At 44.6% G+C, this 17,796-nt stretch overlaps 2 protein-coding genes and 1 long non-coding RNA gene across 16 annotated transcripts in view; 2 read left to right on the plus strand and 1 right to left on the minus strand.

The window, feature by feature from the left end:
* The window catches only part of LOC144104246 (uncharacterized), a 48,291-nt gene that overhangs the window by 19,211 nt on the left and 11,284 nt on the right, over window positions 1-17,796 (plus strand). For 6 of the 14 annotated variants that reach the window (XR_013308476.1, XM_077637132.1, XM_077637143.1 and 3 more), the window contains exons 4-5: window positions 9,366-9,477; window positions 11,461-11,516. Coding sequence is in view for 13 of the 14 variants with exons in the window: in XM_077637132.1 (XP_077493258.1) it covers window positions 9,366-9,477; window positions 11,461-11,516 (168 nt within the window). In the remaining variant the exon portion in view is untranslated. Of the gene's footprint in view, window positions 1-9,365; window positions 9,478-11,460; window positions 11,608-17,796 lie in introns of all 14 variants that reach the window. The other 8 variants (XM_077637134.1, XM_077637135.1, XM_077637131.1 and 5 more) reach the window with 2 other exon arrangements.
* LOC144104245 (uncharacterized) lies at window positions 581-9,351 on the minus strand. The gene is made up of 2 exons (XM_077637130.1): window positions 6,306-9,351; window positions 581-1,641 (listed from the first exon to the last, which is right to left on the minus strand). Exons 1-2 carry the CDS (start codon window positions 6,519-6,521, stop codon window positions 817-819), a joined length of 1,041 nt encoding a protein of 346 aa, XP_077493256.1. The 5' UTR covers window positions 6,522-9,351; the 3' UTR covers window positions 581-816.
* On the plus strand, window positions 11,671-14,080 carry LOC144104249 (uncharacterized). The gene is made up of 2 exons (XR_013308478.1): window positions 11,671-11,791; window positions 13,992-14,080. It is a non-coding gene; the product is annotated as an uncharacterized LOC144104249 (long non-coding RNA).

Consider the following 17,796-nt stretch of genomic DNA (forward strand, 5'->3'; position numbering starts at 1 on the left):
AAATTTTGCACAGAAATGGCATTTGGTCCGCACAATTGTTTTATGCCACACTTATTGGGGTACTCGCCTGAAGCAATCTGAAGTCTGATATTTTCATTCCCTGTGGTGAAGACGAAACGAAACTGGCTGCTCTGTCAGCAATTGCACCCGTGGCGCCATCTCGTTGGTCAGCCGTGAAGATTACGTGAAGGACGGTGTCCTTTGCGGGAAGTTTGAAGACTCTTCAGCAACTGCTTTATCGATGACCACAAAAAAACTTAGTTTGCCCAAAACTGCACTGAGCTTGAAGACTTTCGCGGTACAGCATCCTCAGACCTCCCGTAAAACACTCCCCTGCCTCCTTTGGTGAATCTCCACGTCTGACAAAGGAAACGGTGCCACCGGTGCAGTCTGTGCGAAAATGGCCCGATTTGTTTCATCGTCACCGCAGATGATGCGAATACCTGACGTTTTCTTATTGATTCAGCCAAGTACCCCAAAAAAATGCAGTATAAAGCAATTCTGCCGACCAAATACCACTTCTGCGCAAAATTTGAACTCTAACAATTCACCAGTTTAGCTCTGAGGTGCATTTTGTGGCGGGCGTTTAATTGCGGAACACGTAGAGCAAGAAAAGTTTGTTGTTACGACAGAATATCATGTTTTTCGAACTCAAGAAAATATAACTGCTTTCCACTAGCATTTGTATTATGGTAATTATTTTCTTGTACACTTTGTCTTCTCTGAACATGGATTTGTCTCGTACCAACATGAAATTAGGCAACAACTTATCCTGGGAAGTCACTTCTTTTAGGGGCCAGCCTAAATGACAAACATTCATATTGCGTATGCTACAGCAACAACGTTGTTCATCTTACAAGGAATAAAGGTCGGCATGCATTCTGCATGTAGCATTACGTTAGGGATGATTTTTTGGAAGGTTTGCCTTTCTTTTTGTCTACTGCAGAGTTTTTGTGCACTGTCTGGACATACCTCATTTGGCGATGGTGTGTTCCTGGCGCCGTCTTCTGCACCTCCTTTGAACACTGCGTGCATGTGTTTGCACAAATTTCTTCGCATCGTGTTGTCTGGGCAAGAGCACGTGACATTGTGCACACAGATGTGGCATGTCGGGCATGTGAATGCACACTGCTCATTGCAGGTGCCGCTGTGCAATGCAGTAACCACATAGCTTGTGGTTGGGGTGGCCTGTGACTGTACCAGCCACTGTTGGATGCCGGAACTTGCCACATGTGCTGAAGGGATTAATTGTCCAATTTTGTGCCGGTCTCTTGTTTCTTTTTGAAATTTGCCGTCCTTGTTGCGTGCAAGCTTTATGAGACGGTCAAAAATTTTGTCCCGAGTCAACTTGATGAGTATGGAAACCAAATTATCAATCCTCCTATTCTGTTTCCCGTCGAGGTACACATATTTTAGGACTCTGTGGAGTGCCTCAAGCCTCATGTTGGTGTTGATCCCGGCCGCTTTCCGAAAGCATGAAGCCCAGACTTCTGGACGCTGTCCATAGTGCCCCTTGAAGTACTCTTTGAATCTTCCAAGGCCATTGTTCGTGTCTCCTTCTTCTTCACACCATGCCATGAAAGCATCCAGGAGCGTTCTGAATTCGTCCTCCGTTGCTGCTTGCATCACTGTCCGTAATGCCTGGAAAATGTGGGTGCAAGAGAAAGGAAAAGCAAAGTAATGACGTGCTTCATGTTTTTTTGCAAGAAGCAGCACAGAAGCTCCTGCTGCTTTGCATGTGTTTGACTAGAGTGGCAAGACACGGCAGTGCAAGTTGCATTGGGTTTCTCACCTCTTTCTTTAAAGGGCCCTTCAACATATATCAAGCATGCGAGTTTAATTGTTTGTACGCATTGTAAGGACACTATAATGCCTGAAGGCCCAAGGAAATTGTGGAAGTCGCAATGCAGTAAAACCTCGTTGATGCGTTCCCGGTCCATAAAATTTCCTGCTTTGTACGAAATGTCGAGTAGAGTTGCACCATATTTCTCCTCGTTAATATGTTCCCGGATAACACAATTTCCCGGCTACTAAATTTAAAATTTCGACAAATTATGGTTGTATAATATGCGTATTGAACACTGCACATTTACAAACATACAAGTTGGCCGAATGTGAGGGCACACGACATCAGCTGCTGAAATGCAATGCCAGTCATCTGCCATAGTGGCTTCTCTACAGTGCACAAGTGTGAGAAGGTGAAGCACTGCCACTAACGCCAAAAATGAAAACTGCGCGCTAGCATTCGAGAGAGCCCTTTTTGCAGGGATGTGACGTGTATAGGAGAAACGCCGAGGTTTCTTCACGGTGCATAAGGGTAAGGGGCCGAAGCATCTCTGAACTAAAGTGACATATGAGCGGGCCAGGTGTGGAGAATGCAGCTTAAAAAGCAGAAAACCCTTCGAAAGTCAGCCACCATGATGGCTTCCCCGCAGTAATTAAGTGCAAAGGGGCAAAGCATCCGAGAATTACGAGGAAGAGATTTTGCTTACTTTCGTCATTGCTGTCGTCAGACTGTAACCGTTACGAAGTTCCTTCTACGCTTTAGACAGCGCAAATGCGGACTGAATTCTGCGAGCACTGGAGATGGTTCTGTTCAGATGTTGTGCCACAAAATGTTAATCGATATTTTTATGAAGTACATTTATCAATGAATGTCTTTGTGCCTCATTCAACGGCTACATTTCTCGAAATTAGGCAGTTTGGATCACACGTTTTCCTGCGCAACTTTTTAAGAAAATGTGTCAACGAAGTATTACTGTATTTAATGTTTTGATCTGTTCAAGAAAGTATTGTTTCTGACCAATGGTGCCAAATCATAGCGGCGACTTCTAGCAGGGTAAATGATGCAACAGCTAGATTGCGTGCTGCCTTTCTGATTGGTTAGGTATCCAGTGTGAACACAGTTCATCTTTATGCTCAGGAAGTCTATTCAAAATATGATATGTCTGAGTGCTTTAACGTTTTGGCTAAAGGAGCAGTAAAAGCCATTGGAAACTAATAAGAATAACTTTAGGGGCAACCGTTTTTGTTCCCCTTCAAACTATAGTGCAGGCAAGCAGTGCTTTTCAAATTGCCGATACCCAGAAGATAGTGAAAACAAAAATGGTCGGCCCACCATGGCCAGAATTATGAAAAGAAAACCAGAACAGGAGATAGCTTGGGGGCACCAGTGGGAACTTTCCAATCCTATGAAAGCTAAAACGGATTAAAAGAAAACATGGGGAAGCACCCTTTGTTATCTTATTACCCGTGCCCTGTCTCCAAAATGTACCCTAAATGATGGCACGTTAAAATGCATGGCTGTGGGCTGTCCTGGCCTGACACTGACACATTTTCACTAGATTGCCCCATCTTGACTTGGGTTAGAAAACATCATCCTGTCATCACTGCGTCTACTGCGCTTGGATTGTGTTGGGATGCTGTCACACTAACCCGTGACGAGCCTTTCACAAGAGATCACAGCTGCACTGTGTGCAGGTGCAGTGGCAGCAGGTTTTTGCACACAGAAAACATTCAATGTCGGCCGAGGTTTAATCTTAGTAAGAGTTCATTTTTGGGTGAAATGAAGTCAAGCGGCACTTGGTGAGCTTAGCATGATAGCAGTGGACGTGAAAGGGTCTTTTTGGGACGCTCCTAGCACTAACAGCTCAGGCACAGCTGCCTATCTGCTTTTGGCCAAGAGCTATACAAGCATGAAACGTGAAAATTTTACAGGCTATATGATTGCGCTTTTCCATCTTGTTGCGTTTAATCTGGCTTCTATGGAATCTGTGATAAAGATATGTGTCCCAGGTGACAACTGGCTTTACTGATGAACATGCCTAGGGTGAGATTGAATCTTTTTGGTAGTTTTGTTCAGGTGTGATAAGATTGCGCTTTGTCACCCTCCACAGAAAGATTTTGAAGGGGAGAAAGGTTAGCAAGGTATGAGTGTCCCATTCCTCTTCTCTGCCACAAGATTTGTTCCTGGAGTGGGCAAGCTTCACCGTGGCCTCTCAGCATGCAGAAACCATGGTGATGTTGCACGCCAGGGGCAGAATTTTTTCTCTGGTCTTTTTTTCCCTTTTCATGGCGTTCACTTTAAAAGTGAAAACGGTATTGACGTCTTTCATGGAAGCGTGCCCTGGCATGTGGGTTGTTGCCGGTTCTGTGTTTGCTGTAACTGGGTTTTTCATTCGCCGATATGTGCTCTGAGATTTGGCGCCATGGTACGAACGTTCATTGTGATGGTCATGTCACCTTTGTTCGTACATTCACCCTTTCTTTTTCTCTCTCCCTTTTCACCATCCTCTTCTCTACTCTTCTCTTCTTTCACCCTCACCTGGAGTAGCATGCCAGGCCGACGACCAGGCAGACCTCTCCTGTTAGATTGTAGTTCTCCTCCTCCTCTCCTCCTCCTTTGTTTGTACTAAGAGAAGTTTTCTACAAATGGACCCAATTGTACTGGCATTTCAGAATTCACAAGAGTAGGCAGATAGCCCAATACAGTCAAACCCTGATGTAATGAACATGGATATTACGCATTATTGGCTGTATCAAACTCTTCTGAAATATTTGGACAAACACATGTAATTCAAACTTTATACATTCACCGTATTTGGTCACAAAAACAGATATGTCGAACTGCCTAGATCCGAACTGCCCACTCAGATGGCAGATGGCAGTCTTTGCCTTATTGCACAAGTGACTGCTCGTGGTGCGGCAAGCATTTGTGCCATGGTTCGTGCCTTATCTCACGTTTGCTGATAATGCCACTGAAGATGTAGTGGTGTGGACAACTGATAACCAGGCTGTCTGCGTGCGTTTATGCCTCTCGCACCTGTCGATGGTGCTGTTTGCAACCAGTGGCACGGTCGGTTGCAGCCTTCCAGTAGCCGTTCTATTCTCTCATCGACTGTCACGACGATGGTGCAAATGGCAATAGATTCTGGCAACTCGTTTTTCACGCAACACTGCCAGCCTGACTGCTGCTTCATTTGGTGCCATCGTGTGCTGGTAGTGCTGTGCAGGGAAGCAAACCTAATGACATGTGGTGCTCTGGTTTCTGCATTTCTGCATGCTCCAAAGTATCCACGAGTGGCTTTGAAACAACGCTGAAATATCTCGAAAAGGTCCCTCCCTGTTATCATCCTTTCACTGACTAAATTGTGCTTCTCCTGCATGAGGATTTGATCACATTTTAAGTTACAAGTTTTGTCTGCACTGAACTATATTGCGATGTTTTACCTCTTCATTGCAGTCAGGTTTGTCTGCATTCCTTGATGTGTAACGCAAGTTTCTGCATCTTGAAATTTACGTAATATTCGCTAGCTGGTGCATTATGCTGCACATTACAGAAACCTACCCAAGATTTTACATTGTGCTGTGGATACATTGCCTCATTGAACTGATATTGTTTACATCATGTGTTGTCTATGTGTCAACTGTAGTTTATTTACATCTGCATCCAATTTGTTTTGCTTGCTGCATTTCTTATTCAAGCTGCCCAACCACCAAGCCATGCCATATTGCTGGCCTTTTCTTTGCTGTTAGTACCTTTCCACTCTGCATTGTCTATAGTACTCCCCCTTTCCACATTGCACTGCCTATGCACTACCCTGTTGCTTTTTTGTGCTGCCGTGCTTTATCCACTCCCACTTTGCTCCATTATAATTGAAAACCCTCCATGGTGCTCCCCTATTTCTCTTCACCATCACTGCCTGGCACCACAGATCGTGCTCCTTCCTGCTGTTCAGCCTTGTAGCCACCACATTCCTCACCCTCTGCAGTGTGACACTGCAGTGCAATGCTTTGTACTTGCTATAGGACCCCTAGGATTTATGACACGACTGACTGGTTACTTGACTTGGTGGGTCACTTCATATGACCAATGGATCACATAATAGCGAAGAAGCACTGCATTGTTTAGGCATGGCATGAAGAGTCAGGCTTCTCAAAAGTAAAGAAGATCAAATATGTTACCAGAACACACAATATGATTGCTGCCACGAATTCTGCAGCACTATGAGCTCTTCTTGTGGGCAGTTTGACTCCTGCTGTTCATGAATTTAATATTCCCTGACGGGCTACTACCATAGCTTTACCTTACTCTTGCCTGTTTCAGGGTTTCCTTAGCCAGAGCGCGTATCACTAGTTGCTGCCCATTTTTGTAATGTCATAACTGGCTCATATGTTGCCAGCTGCAGGCTATTTCTCTAATCACAAGGTGCTCGTTTTGTATTTAAGTTGATGCTGTTGCGAAACGTTTGCATTTGACACTAGTGCTCCTTATTAGTCTGAGCTTGCAGATTTGTAAGTCATACCTTATAAGTGAAAGCTTGCAGTTCACTTCCTTTGACGTGCTTTTTTATCGCCTCTCTCCAGTTTTTGTCAATGTGCCAGGCACATAGCAAGCGTAGCTCTGCGTCGCCCATGACAGCTGTCCAGGCGTTGTAGAATGCAGGTGCATCGTCGCTCATGAATACACGAGCTTTTAGTCCTCCAATCTTGTGCTTGATGGCGGCGAAGAAGGTCTTCATCGCCTTTTGGTCGATGCGGTTTGTTATGCAAAAAGCGACTGGGAATCCTGCCCCGAATTCGTCGACGCACAGCAGGGTGACCAGCTGGAAGTCATAGCCTGTGGAATAGAGTAGCGATGAAATACTGTGAAACGTTGATGCGTTCCCAGTTCATGCGATTTCCCGGTTGTTACGCTTGAAATCGCAAACATTGCCCATGTGAATTTTACCCATTCATTTTTTTCCTTTCACGGTAAACAAATGCCATCGTCGGCCTGAAAGAATTGTCAATGTTCCTTCTACAGTGTTTTCCTGAGCTCTGCTTGAGGCATGTTTTCAATGAGTTTCGTTATATTAGTTACACTATTTTGTATTATTTGTTCTTGTTGTGGTTGGTATTCTTCCTTTTTGTCCTTGACTTCTGTATATTGCTATGTTTATAATCCCCCTACAATAATGCCGCATGGGCAATGTAGGTATATGCATAAATAAATAAACATTAAAAATGGCCCCTTGGATCTTACACTATATTTTTCCCGGTTAATATGTTGCCGGAAAACGCAATTTTCTGGCTACTACATTTAAAAATTTCGACAGATTGTGGTCAAATGTGGTCAAAAGTGAAAGGAGGCGAAGTTTCTACGAACAACAGCGATGCACTTATATACGAATGGGCCGTGTCAGGGAAACGAAGCTTAAAATGCAGAAACACTGCTACAATCAGCTACCGCTGTGTCTTTCCCACAGTACTTGGGAGCAAAGGAGCGAAGAATCCGAAAATGGCAAGGAAGAGATTTTGGTTACTTTCGTCACTGCCATCGACGAACCGGATGTGTTAAAAATTTCCTTCTGCCCTAAAGACAGTGCGAATGCCGACTGAATTCAGCGAGCACTGGGATAGGATCTGTTCAGCTCTTGTGCCAAGAAATACCCATCGACATTTTTAAAAAGTGAAATTGTCCAAAAATGTCTTCTTATCTCATTCAACAGTTAATAAAATCAGGCAGTTTGGCTCATATGGTTTCCTGGATAATAAGTTTCTTCTTGCAATTAAAAAAAACTTATCAGCGAGTTTTTACTGTACTTTTTCCTTTCAGAGCAGGGGTAACCATACCAGTGTCATTATTGTTTTGACGGTTTTTACAGAACATACATGCACTGTGCACCACCTGTAGGATCCTTGCAAAAGGCCATGTAGCAGTCACATTCTAAATTGCGCTCAATCTAAATTACACTCAAAAGACAATTGCCACTTTTCATTCATCACCAAGTATAGCTGCATTCACACAAGCACTTCCTATTGGTTTCCTGTTCCTAGTGATTTCTTCCACTGTGGTGTGCAGCAGAAAATCTCGAATACAAATATTTAAGTTCAACCTAAGAGCATGATGCAATAACGTTAAAACAACCCCTACGGTCCCTTGTGGTCCCATGGGGCACCTTGTTACCATAACACTGCTTTATTACAGATCATCCATATTGATTGTTTACTCTAATTAGTGACCCTAATTAAGTATTCGTGCACTGTAATCCACCTACTGTATGCCACCGTGGTGGCTCATTGGGTAGGGCGCTCGGCTGCTGACCCGAAAGATGTGGGGGTCAAACCCGGCTGTGGCGGTTGAATTTTCATGGAGGCGAAATTCTAGAGGCTAGTGTGCTGTGCGATGTCAGTGCACGTTGAAGAACGCCAGGTGGTCGTAATTTCCGGAGCCCTTCACTGCGGCATCCCTCATAGCCTGAGTTGCTTTGGGACGTTAAACACAATACACCAAACCAAACCAGTTCGCCTACTGTTGTGAGATGCTCATAGAAGGCCTTCGTTTATCACCTGAACAAACTTTTCTAGAGGTAGTTTGCTCGGCTCCAGACCTCGAGGACAGCGGTTTGATCCACTTGACCATCTTATTTCTTTTCAGCCAAACTGCTTTTTTGCATCACTGCCCTCTTGACCAGTCAGGATTTTTCAGTCATGATTATGCCGAGTTTTCCACCTAACGGGAGGTTTAGCGGTATCGCGTTCATACATGTAAAAGACAGAAGTTGCAACGTTTCTCTCAGCACATTTTAATTTCCCACTGTCCTCAGCTCCAAAGCGTTGCTGTATCTCATGGCATGTGCGAACTCAACTCCATTATATAGCTTCATTAATCTGGACCACCGACGACGGTTGTCTGCAGCTTTTGTCGAAAATGTGTGGGCCTGCAGGGCCAGTGATCACAAGAATGGCTTTTCACAAAAACTTGATACAGTTAACATTTCGTAGGGGAGCCCTTTGCTTCAGCCACTGCTTGACAGTGCAAAAGCATGGAGTCCAGAAAATTGTATGTGTGTAGACTGTTTCTGTACTCTGGCAGTGGCCGCTGTGTTTTTCAGAGGGCTCGCCAACTCTTGCCGGAGAGGTTCTATTGGATGAGGCCGTGTGATTGCACAGCTACTCCACAAAGTCTGCCATTCTCTTGGAACAAATTTTAACAAGAGGAGTGCTCAGGCGACTTGTCCTGCTGAAATACACATTTTCGGGCAAACTTCTTGTGTGGGAGCACAATGTTTCTATAAATTTACTTATAAAATTATTTCATCATTATACATTGAATTCACATACATATTGAATCCCATTGTTACAAAATGAACTCTGATTTGTTGGACAAACTCTTTGTAATTTTTAATTTCATTTTTTTCCCAGTGGTCACTTGTCCATTTTTATGTATTTTTAATTTTTAAACAGTCTACAATATTACGCGCAGTCTCCTCTTTTTAGCCCATATTCCAACTGCATATGTAGACAGTGTCTTTTGCTCTGTACTCATACTTGCAAAGAATTTCTAGTGCTTACCTGTTGTCCCGTGTGTCCCGTCTATACAGACACGGTCCGGCCCAATGGTTCTCAGGAGCTGCTGCTGTGGTTCCGTCATAAGTACCATCATAAAGTCTGGCGTGTTCAGGAGGTCACTTTCTTGCCTGTCCAAGGCATCGGGTAGGTCATCAACATTTTGATGTTTAAAAAAGATGACGGGATTGTCCTCTTCTTTTTTCATGTTGTCCACCCACATACAAACACTGGTGTAATCGTCCGCATGAAGGCGCTCGGGGTGGCCGATGTTGTTGTCCCTCATTATATTATATAAATCCTGCCTTGTTAACAGATGAATCCTGTTGAGCGATCCATCCATTTGGTCTCTCACACCATCGAGAACACGGTCCAGTGTGACTCCTTCTCTGAGTTTGGCTTGCAAGAATGAAGGAAATGATGACAATGTATTAAAAAAGTTAGGAGAACTGCTTCATTTAGCTATTTACTAAAATGTAATGAGACCAGAATTCTAACATGAGGGTCACTTTAGTGGCTGCAAAATGGGGGGAAAAAAAACATGCAATTGTAACATGAGGGTTGAGTTAGTGCATAAAAGAAAAGAAAACAAACAGGAGCGCAATTTGAGGAATGACGCTACGGTGTATGGAAACATAAGTTGAAGTTTCAGAATTACATTAACAAATGGCTTGCACGTGCCCTTTCTGTTTCAAGAGAGCTATGCAAAAGACTATCAGAGAAGGCTGATATGAAGAGAAGTACAGAGTCCCAACACGCCATCACTGCATTGGCCATGTACTTCAGATGCCTCATCGTAAACTGCTCCCGGTCTCGACCATGGCGAGTCGTGCCTCTGGAACGGCTGTGGCTGTTCTCGGCAGCATTTCAAGGGACCAAGAAATGGTATATACTCAGGTTAAAAGCGTGCGACCGATCGGTATCCCAGCACTCATCAGAGGTCCATAAAAATGATTAAGCTAGCTTCATTAACACCCAAGTTATCGGTGATTAATAATGGTGCTCCTCCTTGCCCCCTCAACTCATGCATCAACAAAACAGGTCAGGAGTGCACCCCCTCGATGCCCCATATAGCTCTGCTTCACCCTTGCTGCAGGATAAAGAGATGTGCTGACAGTGTAGAGATTCTGAGCAGACTGATCTTGTTCTTCACAAAACAAATTAGGAGAACGCAAAGGCAACAAGAGAGAGAGGGGAAGCAGAGTGACTAGGCGTTTTGATGGTTCCCACACTGAGCGGCGTGGATGTGCCAGGCATCTTGTGTGACTGACCCACAGCGGCACCAGTGCGTCCCGTTGCTTCCTCTCATATTTTTGACAGATACATGCGGTTTCTACTTTATATAAATCGAATGCAGTTGGCCATTAAACGGATATAGTGAACTCCCCAGCGCCAAACTATGCCCGTTCGGATGGCAGGTAGCAAGTTTCGTCGCACTGCACAAGCGACTGGTGCTGATGCGGCAAGCGTTCGTGCCAAGGTTCGCACTTTTATCTCACACTCGCCTGCAACGGGGCGCGAGGTTGCAGTCCTGCAGTGAGCATGCGTTTACGCCTCTGGCATCCTCCGGCAGTGCCATCGAAGCAGCAGCGCACGTGCCTGTAAGCTTGCAGTAACAATCCTGCCCTTATGTCGCCTGTCGCAGAGGTGGTGAAAACAGCAAGAGCTTTTGTTCTGACGTACCGCTTTCCACGCAGCAGGGCTGTGATGCGGGGAAGCCATCGTAGCCAGTGCTTAACCCTTCGTTTGCGGTGCTGTGCGGGGAAGCCAACCTAATTGGCGCGCGGTTTTCTGTCGCCTTTGAAAAAGCCAGGAGCACCTTTGTAACACCACCAGAACCAGAGAAAACGTCCCGCCGTTTCTCTAGTAAGGCTCGCCAAAATTGCTGGCCCTTCAATGACTAAATTACACCACTGTTTTGCACGTTTCTGGTGAAATTTTATATGATGAATTTCAGCTATAGTGAACTATTTTACAGTTCATTACTTCTTCGCTATAACGAGGTTTTATTGTATACCTTTACAGAGCTACAGGAAGTTGTATATTTTTGCCATTTGCAATTTCGCATTATACACACGAAAAGGGCCTTTCACTTGTAGACCTTTCTGATGCCCCCCCCTTTTTTTTCAGATTTGCGCTACCCCAGATGCCCAATGATAGCATTGCTTATCTTTGAAGAAAGAAGGGTAATTATTCTCTTACCAGCAATGGCAGCTCTCTCCGTGTTGGACAGCAGTGAGTGGCACAAGCGGAAGTCATGGCCCCGATGCGTGCTTTGTAAGACAACTGTTATGCCGGTCTTCCCCTCTGTCACAGTCATTCCAGCAAAGCAGACTTTTCCACATTTCGCACTTCCTTGCGACTTCATCATTCGCTGTCCTGTGCCTAAGAAACATATGCAGAGTTAAACAGCTGCTTATACGTGTGTGCCACAGACAAGTCCACCTAATCAGGCAGCAAGGTATGTTGCTCGGCTAGTTCATTTGGTTACAGTCATTCTAGAAAGAGCACACTGGCAGACGATGGACAGGACGAGGAAAAGGCACAACTGTGCTAAACTAACTGCTTCATTTCCAGAGGCACTGACCTACACCTTTGTACTTGGATAGAAAGTTGACAAACAAAAGAATGCAGAGCTCTGTGTGTGCGAGGTTATCCAAAGATTTAACAAGGCAAGAACAGCATGTGATTCCACACTTTTTAGTCCTTCACCACTAAATGCTTGTTCGCAAAAAAAAAAAGCCGTCCTGTCTATGGATGAGGCCTCCACCTGCCACGGTTGGCAGGTGACAAATTGGAGAGAAGTAATCCCTTGTCCTTTTCATGTGGTAGCACTATGTAGGTCACTAGCAAAAAAGCCGTTGTGTTTCTTCTGAAGCCTGGTGGTGCCTTGGTGAATGAGAACTGCCGGTTTCACGGCAGCTGCAGCCACGTGGAAAGGCTGAATCCAGGCACGCCAGCTGCAGCTAAGTGTAAAGGCAGAAAATGCATGGCGCCACCTGCCACTTAAATTATCTAAAAAATTGTCGAGCGTTCCTATGCTTCCTATGCGAAGTTCATTTAATGATCGAATTGGTACTAATTGTTTTTCTTTTCCTATCGTTGTCACCACTCACACAAGATGTTACATGCCCAGAAAATTATGCCTCCCCCCCCCCCCAATTTGTCTGCCCTTGTCTTTTGTGTGCATGACAATAATGGAAAAGGGAAAAAACGGCGGTGATGCACATTGTTATTGGGTTGTTCTGTTTGATAACCTTGCACATGCTTAAGTATGCCTTCTTTTGCTTGTTAGTTTTTTGTCACAGTATAAAAAGTGTGCATTGGTGCCTTTGGAAACAGTAGTCCAACAGAGTTGTGCCTTTTCTTTGTCTTGTTCATTGTCTGCCAGTACCGCTCTATGTAGAACAACCGGGCAGTTATATTTTTTGCTAACAAATGGCTCTCATCCATTCATGCTAACTTGCTTTTGACAAACTGGAGGCATAGTTTGTTGCCTAAAGGGAGTAAATTATTCCAAGCTCCTTGTGGGTAACATGAAAGGAAGGTCTGCTAATATCAGTTTGTCTTGGTGAATTTCTCAATTTCTCTTGCTGGAAGAATGTGATCTTTAAAATTATAGCTTTATGTTATGCGACATTGACTGCATTGAACAGAAGACTTGTGCGTTTTATGGTGATTCTAACTCGGGTAATGGTAATTCCAAGTTATGTACCAGTGAGAGCAGTGGTTCCTTACTAGCTATTTGTGCATGGTTTAAGTACTATCAGCTCATGCTTTTGGAACGTGGGAAACGTGTACTTAAATTCTGTTATATAACTATGTGGGAAAGCTGAGTGTAAAATTAAGCTTTCTAGATGCTTCATCTGAACTGTGTGTTGAATGATAGCTAAAACAATTCAAATTTTCTATTGCTGCAGCCATCACCATAGCTCGCAGTAATGTTTCAGCTGGGGTGCAATTACTTATTAGTGTCCTTATGGCTGCAAAGGAAAGCCATACAGTTTTCTCAGAAGCTTCTTGGCTGGAAAAATTAGTTTGCATGTCTGGCTTGGTACCTTGATCACCATTGGTCCAGGGGAGTTGCTGTACCAGGATGGCTGGCAGATGGAAGTGCAAGGCCAAATTCATCAATTCCAAGTGTAAATGGCTTTCCTCGGTAGCTGTACATTGCACTCAGGTGGATGCGAATTGCAGTTTACTCATTTATTGAAATCTACTTTAGCTTGGGGTTTTTGACTTCGTTACACAATTACTGTTCTGTTTTTTAAGTTGTTCATTATTTTGCCAATGACAAATTTTTTGTACCACCGTGAAGCTTCTGGGAAAGCTGTGTAGGTTTCCTTTGCATAGCTGTGTGGCTTCGCTCAGGTTTATAATTGCTCCGTAATTAAAATCTACTCCTCCTAGCGGGTTTTTCGTAAGTACTGGTTAATAGTGCCCCAGACACTGCGGTTATAGTTAATTTTCTTTTGATGACAACAGTTGCTTTTTTGAACCGTAACAAAGTGACTTAGTGCTGTACATTACCTCTTGAAACAAAATGGCCAGAGCGATGGCATTGTAGGTAGGTCACTTTTTTCCCAGAGGGTTGACACACCCTTGCACTTCTTTTGGATACGAAGCGGCTGCGGGTGTCATTTTCCAGTTTCTCCTTCCAGGTGTTGAAGGCTAAATGGGGAAATACAAAACAAGTGGAAGCCATTGCTTTATTGCACCTGCGTATATAAAAATAGTCTAAAAACTGAAATATTGTGGAACTTAATTATTGGGGGCCTTTTGCTATACCTGTGGCATTAGGAGTTGGAGCACCAGATTTTTAGGTGCCCTTTTCTGAGGGGTATCACTGCATAGAATTCTGCATATGTAAAGACTATGTACATCAGTTTCTTCTGACATGTATTTTAGCTATTAGGTCCGTTCGATTCGCCTGCACTCCCTGAACTAGTTCTCTTCGTGCTGCACTTCGCCATTCGTTTCACGAGTGCAGCCTAGCGCCCTCTGCACATCACCGTTCGTTTTAAGCAAGTGCAGACGTCATGCAGGTCTAGTTCAGCTAAACTCTGCACTTCCTCGGCTGGCAGTGCTGACTTCGCGCAGTAGTTCAGCTGCAGACAGCATCATGGCAGCAGGCGGCGGCGGCATGTACGCGATGGTGAATCGCGTTAACACGTTCATTATTCCTGTGACTGGTGAAGATGGCCAACCTGTTTGCGCAGAAAACGGGCACTCCTACTGTTGTTCAAAAAGTGCAAGACTATTTCGATGCACTTTTGCACACATGACACAGAAACATCAAAACGGTCTGCTAGAGAGTACATGTTGCATTGCATGCTCAAGTAACTCAGAACTTTGAGGCACGTTTCCCTTGGGTTTATTTGCGGACGGCCTCCCATTGGGTGCGGGAAAAATGGCGATATTTTAAAGCTACCCACCACAGAATCAAACCTGCTTCGTGAAAGACGGGAAAGACGCTTGAACTCGAATCCATAATATTTGCTGACAACGTCCTCGCAGTACCGCGGTACACGGTTCCTTTGTAGCCTCACTAACTTCGTTGCAATCATGAACAAGTCGTTGAATTCCTCTTTGTCGCTGTCGGAGTCCGCAAGGTCCATAGCTGCCTGCATGGCAGTAGGCAGTAAGCCGCAGTTCATTTTTTCTCTTCCGCACAGTAAACACACACGAAGCAGCGCGGCGACCGACGTCCAAAGAGCGCAGGAAGAGCAGAAGGCCTGCACGACATCTGCACTTTTACGTTTGTTTCCAATCGGCGCTAGTGTCGCGCTAGGTCTGCACTGCTGTACTGGCGCTGCATGAGCACGGCACTTTATCTGAACTGACATGAACTGGTGCATGTCCTGCAGGCCGAATCGAACGGACCAATTATTTCAATGGCCAAAATGTGGATATGATGTCACATTTCAGATTTCACAATATTGAGGTTATGTCATACATGCAAGAACTGTGATACAGTGGAGACCACTTATAGAGCAGTATTGGATATAATGCGGTTTTTGCCGGGCGCCAGTCTGCCTATCGTGGGGTTCAGTGTGCAACTGTACTATTTAAGTGAAATACTGGTTATAACGCGGTTTTGGAATCGACTTGGTGAACGTGCGGAACAGCAAGTGTGCTTCTCTGCGTACCACTAGGGCTTCTAAGGTGCGCTGCTGCTTACTCCCTAAAAGAAACACAACAACCAGTTACGCAGCAGTCGAAGTTTGATCCGGCGGGAATGCAAGTGCATGAATTTTTACCATGAACGCTGATGCTCTGCTGCTTAGGCTACAATTTTTTAATTTGCTTTCAAGTATTTTTTCAGTTCGGTGGAAAATGAGGTCATTCACAGTGCTGTGAGGAGGCAGCGACAGGCCAAAATTGTTCTTTTTCTTTTCCGGCTGCGCTGATAACAAGCCCATGCAGAGTTCCACGGCAGCGCTCGCAGTAATCTCCACGATTGCACTGCGTGCGGTCTGCTGTAGCAATAAAGTTTCTAAATATTACCTAGAGGGAAAGCTGGCGCCACTGTCTATGTGAGTTTGCGAAGGAGCCACGAAAGAGCACTTCATCCGCAAGGGAATGCCGGGAAGACAGCAAGGTGCACTCGGCTGGGCCCTAAAACATGACTACGACTGCAGGAATACAAATTTTCAGAAATTGTATGTTGCAAGGAAGCATTGTTTTGCAATCAGTATGTCCTGTAATAAAATATGCTTAGTGTACATTGCAAAAGCAAACGATAACCGAATTTGATCATGGCTAGAGAAGGCCGCCAAGTGTAGCTAACTGTGGAAAATAATTTTTGCGTTAAGAGACACACATTTTGCATCCAATATTCTTTCAAAAAAGTAATAGCACTTAAAATACTGCGGTTTAGAAGCTTCTGTTTTCGTGTTATGAAATATATAAATGTTTCGTTGGTGTAGTCTGCTATTGCAGGACGTGCCTTATGTCCGTGCATACAATACTTGTTCGCTCCATGAGAAACTTGCCCGAGCCCCCGCTTTTCTATGAGAAACTAGTTTGCGCATACTACGTGCCGGCTCTCGGCATGTCCTGGCAGTGTGCTTACAGATTTTGCCAAGAAAAACGTAATTAGGAAGCGAGACCTCTCCTACGACAAGTAAGTTACGGCCGTGATCATGCTGACACGTGCAACATGCAGGTATTTGTGTGAAGTGATTCTTAAAGTGGAAGTCATTCTTGCATGCAATGTGCGGACATCGCCAGTCTTCGAAATGAACCAATTAAACGCAATCCTCGGCGAGTACGGTTATCATAAGTTGCGCTTGTCGAAGTGCTTAATTTTGTGCTTTTGAATTGCCTCCAAGACTCCTATGAGAAATGTGCACAGCGGTCACATAAGCGGACTGTTGCGTTATTATTTCACACAGAATAAAATCTTGTCCCATTCTCTCACATTTCAACACACAGGTAGCACAGGTTCCCGCTGAGCAAAACCCAGCTTGCTGCACAAACGGCTCCCAGTGAGGGGGTGAACGGAATGTAGGCCTAGCAGGCACCACGCACTGTGCTCAGCTCCCTTCCAGTCAAGCGCCTTTCGATGCTTCGGATCTCAAGTGAACTGCATGCGTAGCTGCAGTGCACAACCACAAGGCTCACAAAACATCAGTGAAAATTACAGTAGTGAAAGCAAAACTGAACAACCAAAAAAATCCAATCCGTAGCAGTCAGCAAGCCACTAGATGTCAATCCATTTTGCTGTCTTCCCAGCATGCTTCGGGCGTCCATGGTGGATGAAGTGAAAAGCCGCCAGCTTTCCCTCTAGGGTACACTAAGGAACTCTATGGCTGAAGCTAATCTAAGCGTCCAGTGGACTGAGTGGGTTGCTTTTTGTTCAGTGATAAAGCGTTTTTGAATGGGAAACTACCAATGTGGCATTTGTCTTGACCTGAACAAAACGTTTTTGCTATAGTGCGGTAGGTACCGCTTATAATTATGTGTAGATTTTCGTGGCCCCTGGGACAAAACCTCATTACTCTATAATAAATGCTTTGCAGTTTCAGTTCACTCCAACCTTTTTAATAAATGTGTTGCCATTTCAGTTCACTCAAACCTTTTTACCAGCCAGCCTCAAAAGCTGCCAGAGCAGTAGTGGAGGAGTAGAACTTGAATTAGTTTTCATATGCCTCAAATGCCTTTACTGTTGTCTCATCTGAGATCTCATAGCCATGATTCAGCTTTGAATCCAAACCGTATGAGTAAAATTAACATCCTGGCCTTAAGCCTCACATGCAAGTGAAAATGGCAGCGATTCCTGTTGCCGCGGCATAAAAACCTGTTTCAACCGGTCGCGGCGGCCGACCAGAGCGAAGGGGTTCCAACAAGATGGAAATCTTCATAGCGACAGCGCAATATCTCTGCCCTCTGACCAATGACTGCACGGTGGAAAAGCCACATGACAAGAAGATGATTCGTGCGGGAAAGACAAATGTTAGTTTA

Source organism: Amblyomma americanum, chromosome 9 (genome assembly GCF_052857255.1).
Source record: "Amblyomma americanum isolate KBUSLIRL-KWMA chromosome 9, ASM5285725v1, whole genome shotgun sequence".
Taxonomy (NCBI): Eukaryota; Metazoa; Arthropoda; class Arachnida; order Ixodida; family Ixodidae; genus Amblyomma; species Amblyomma americanum.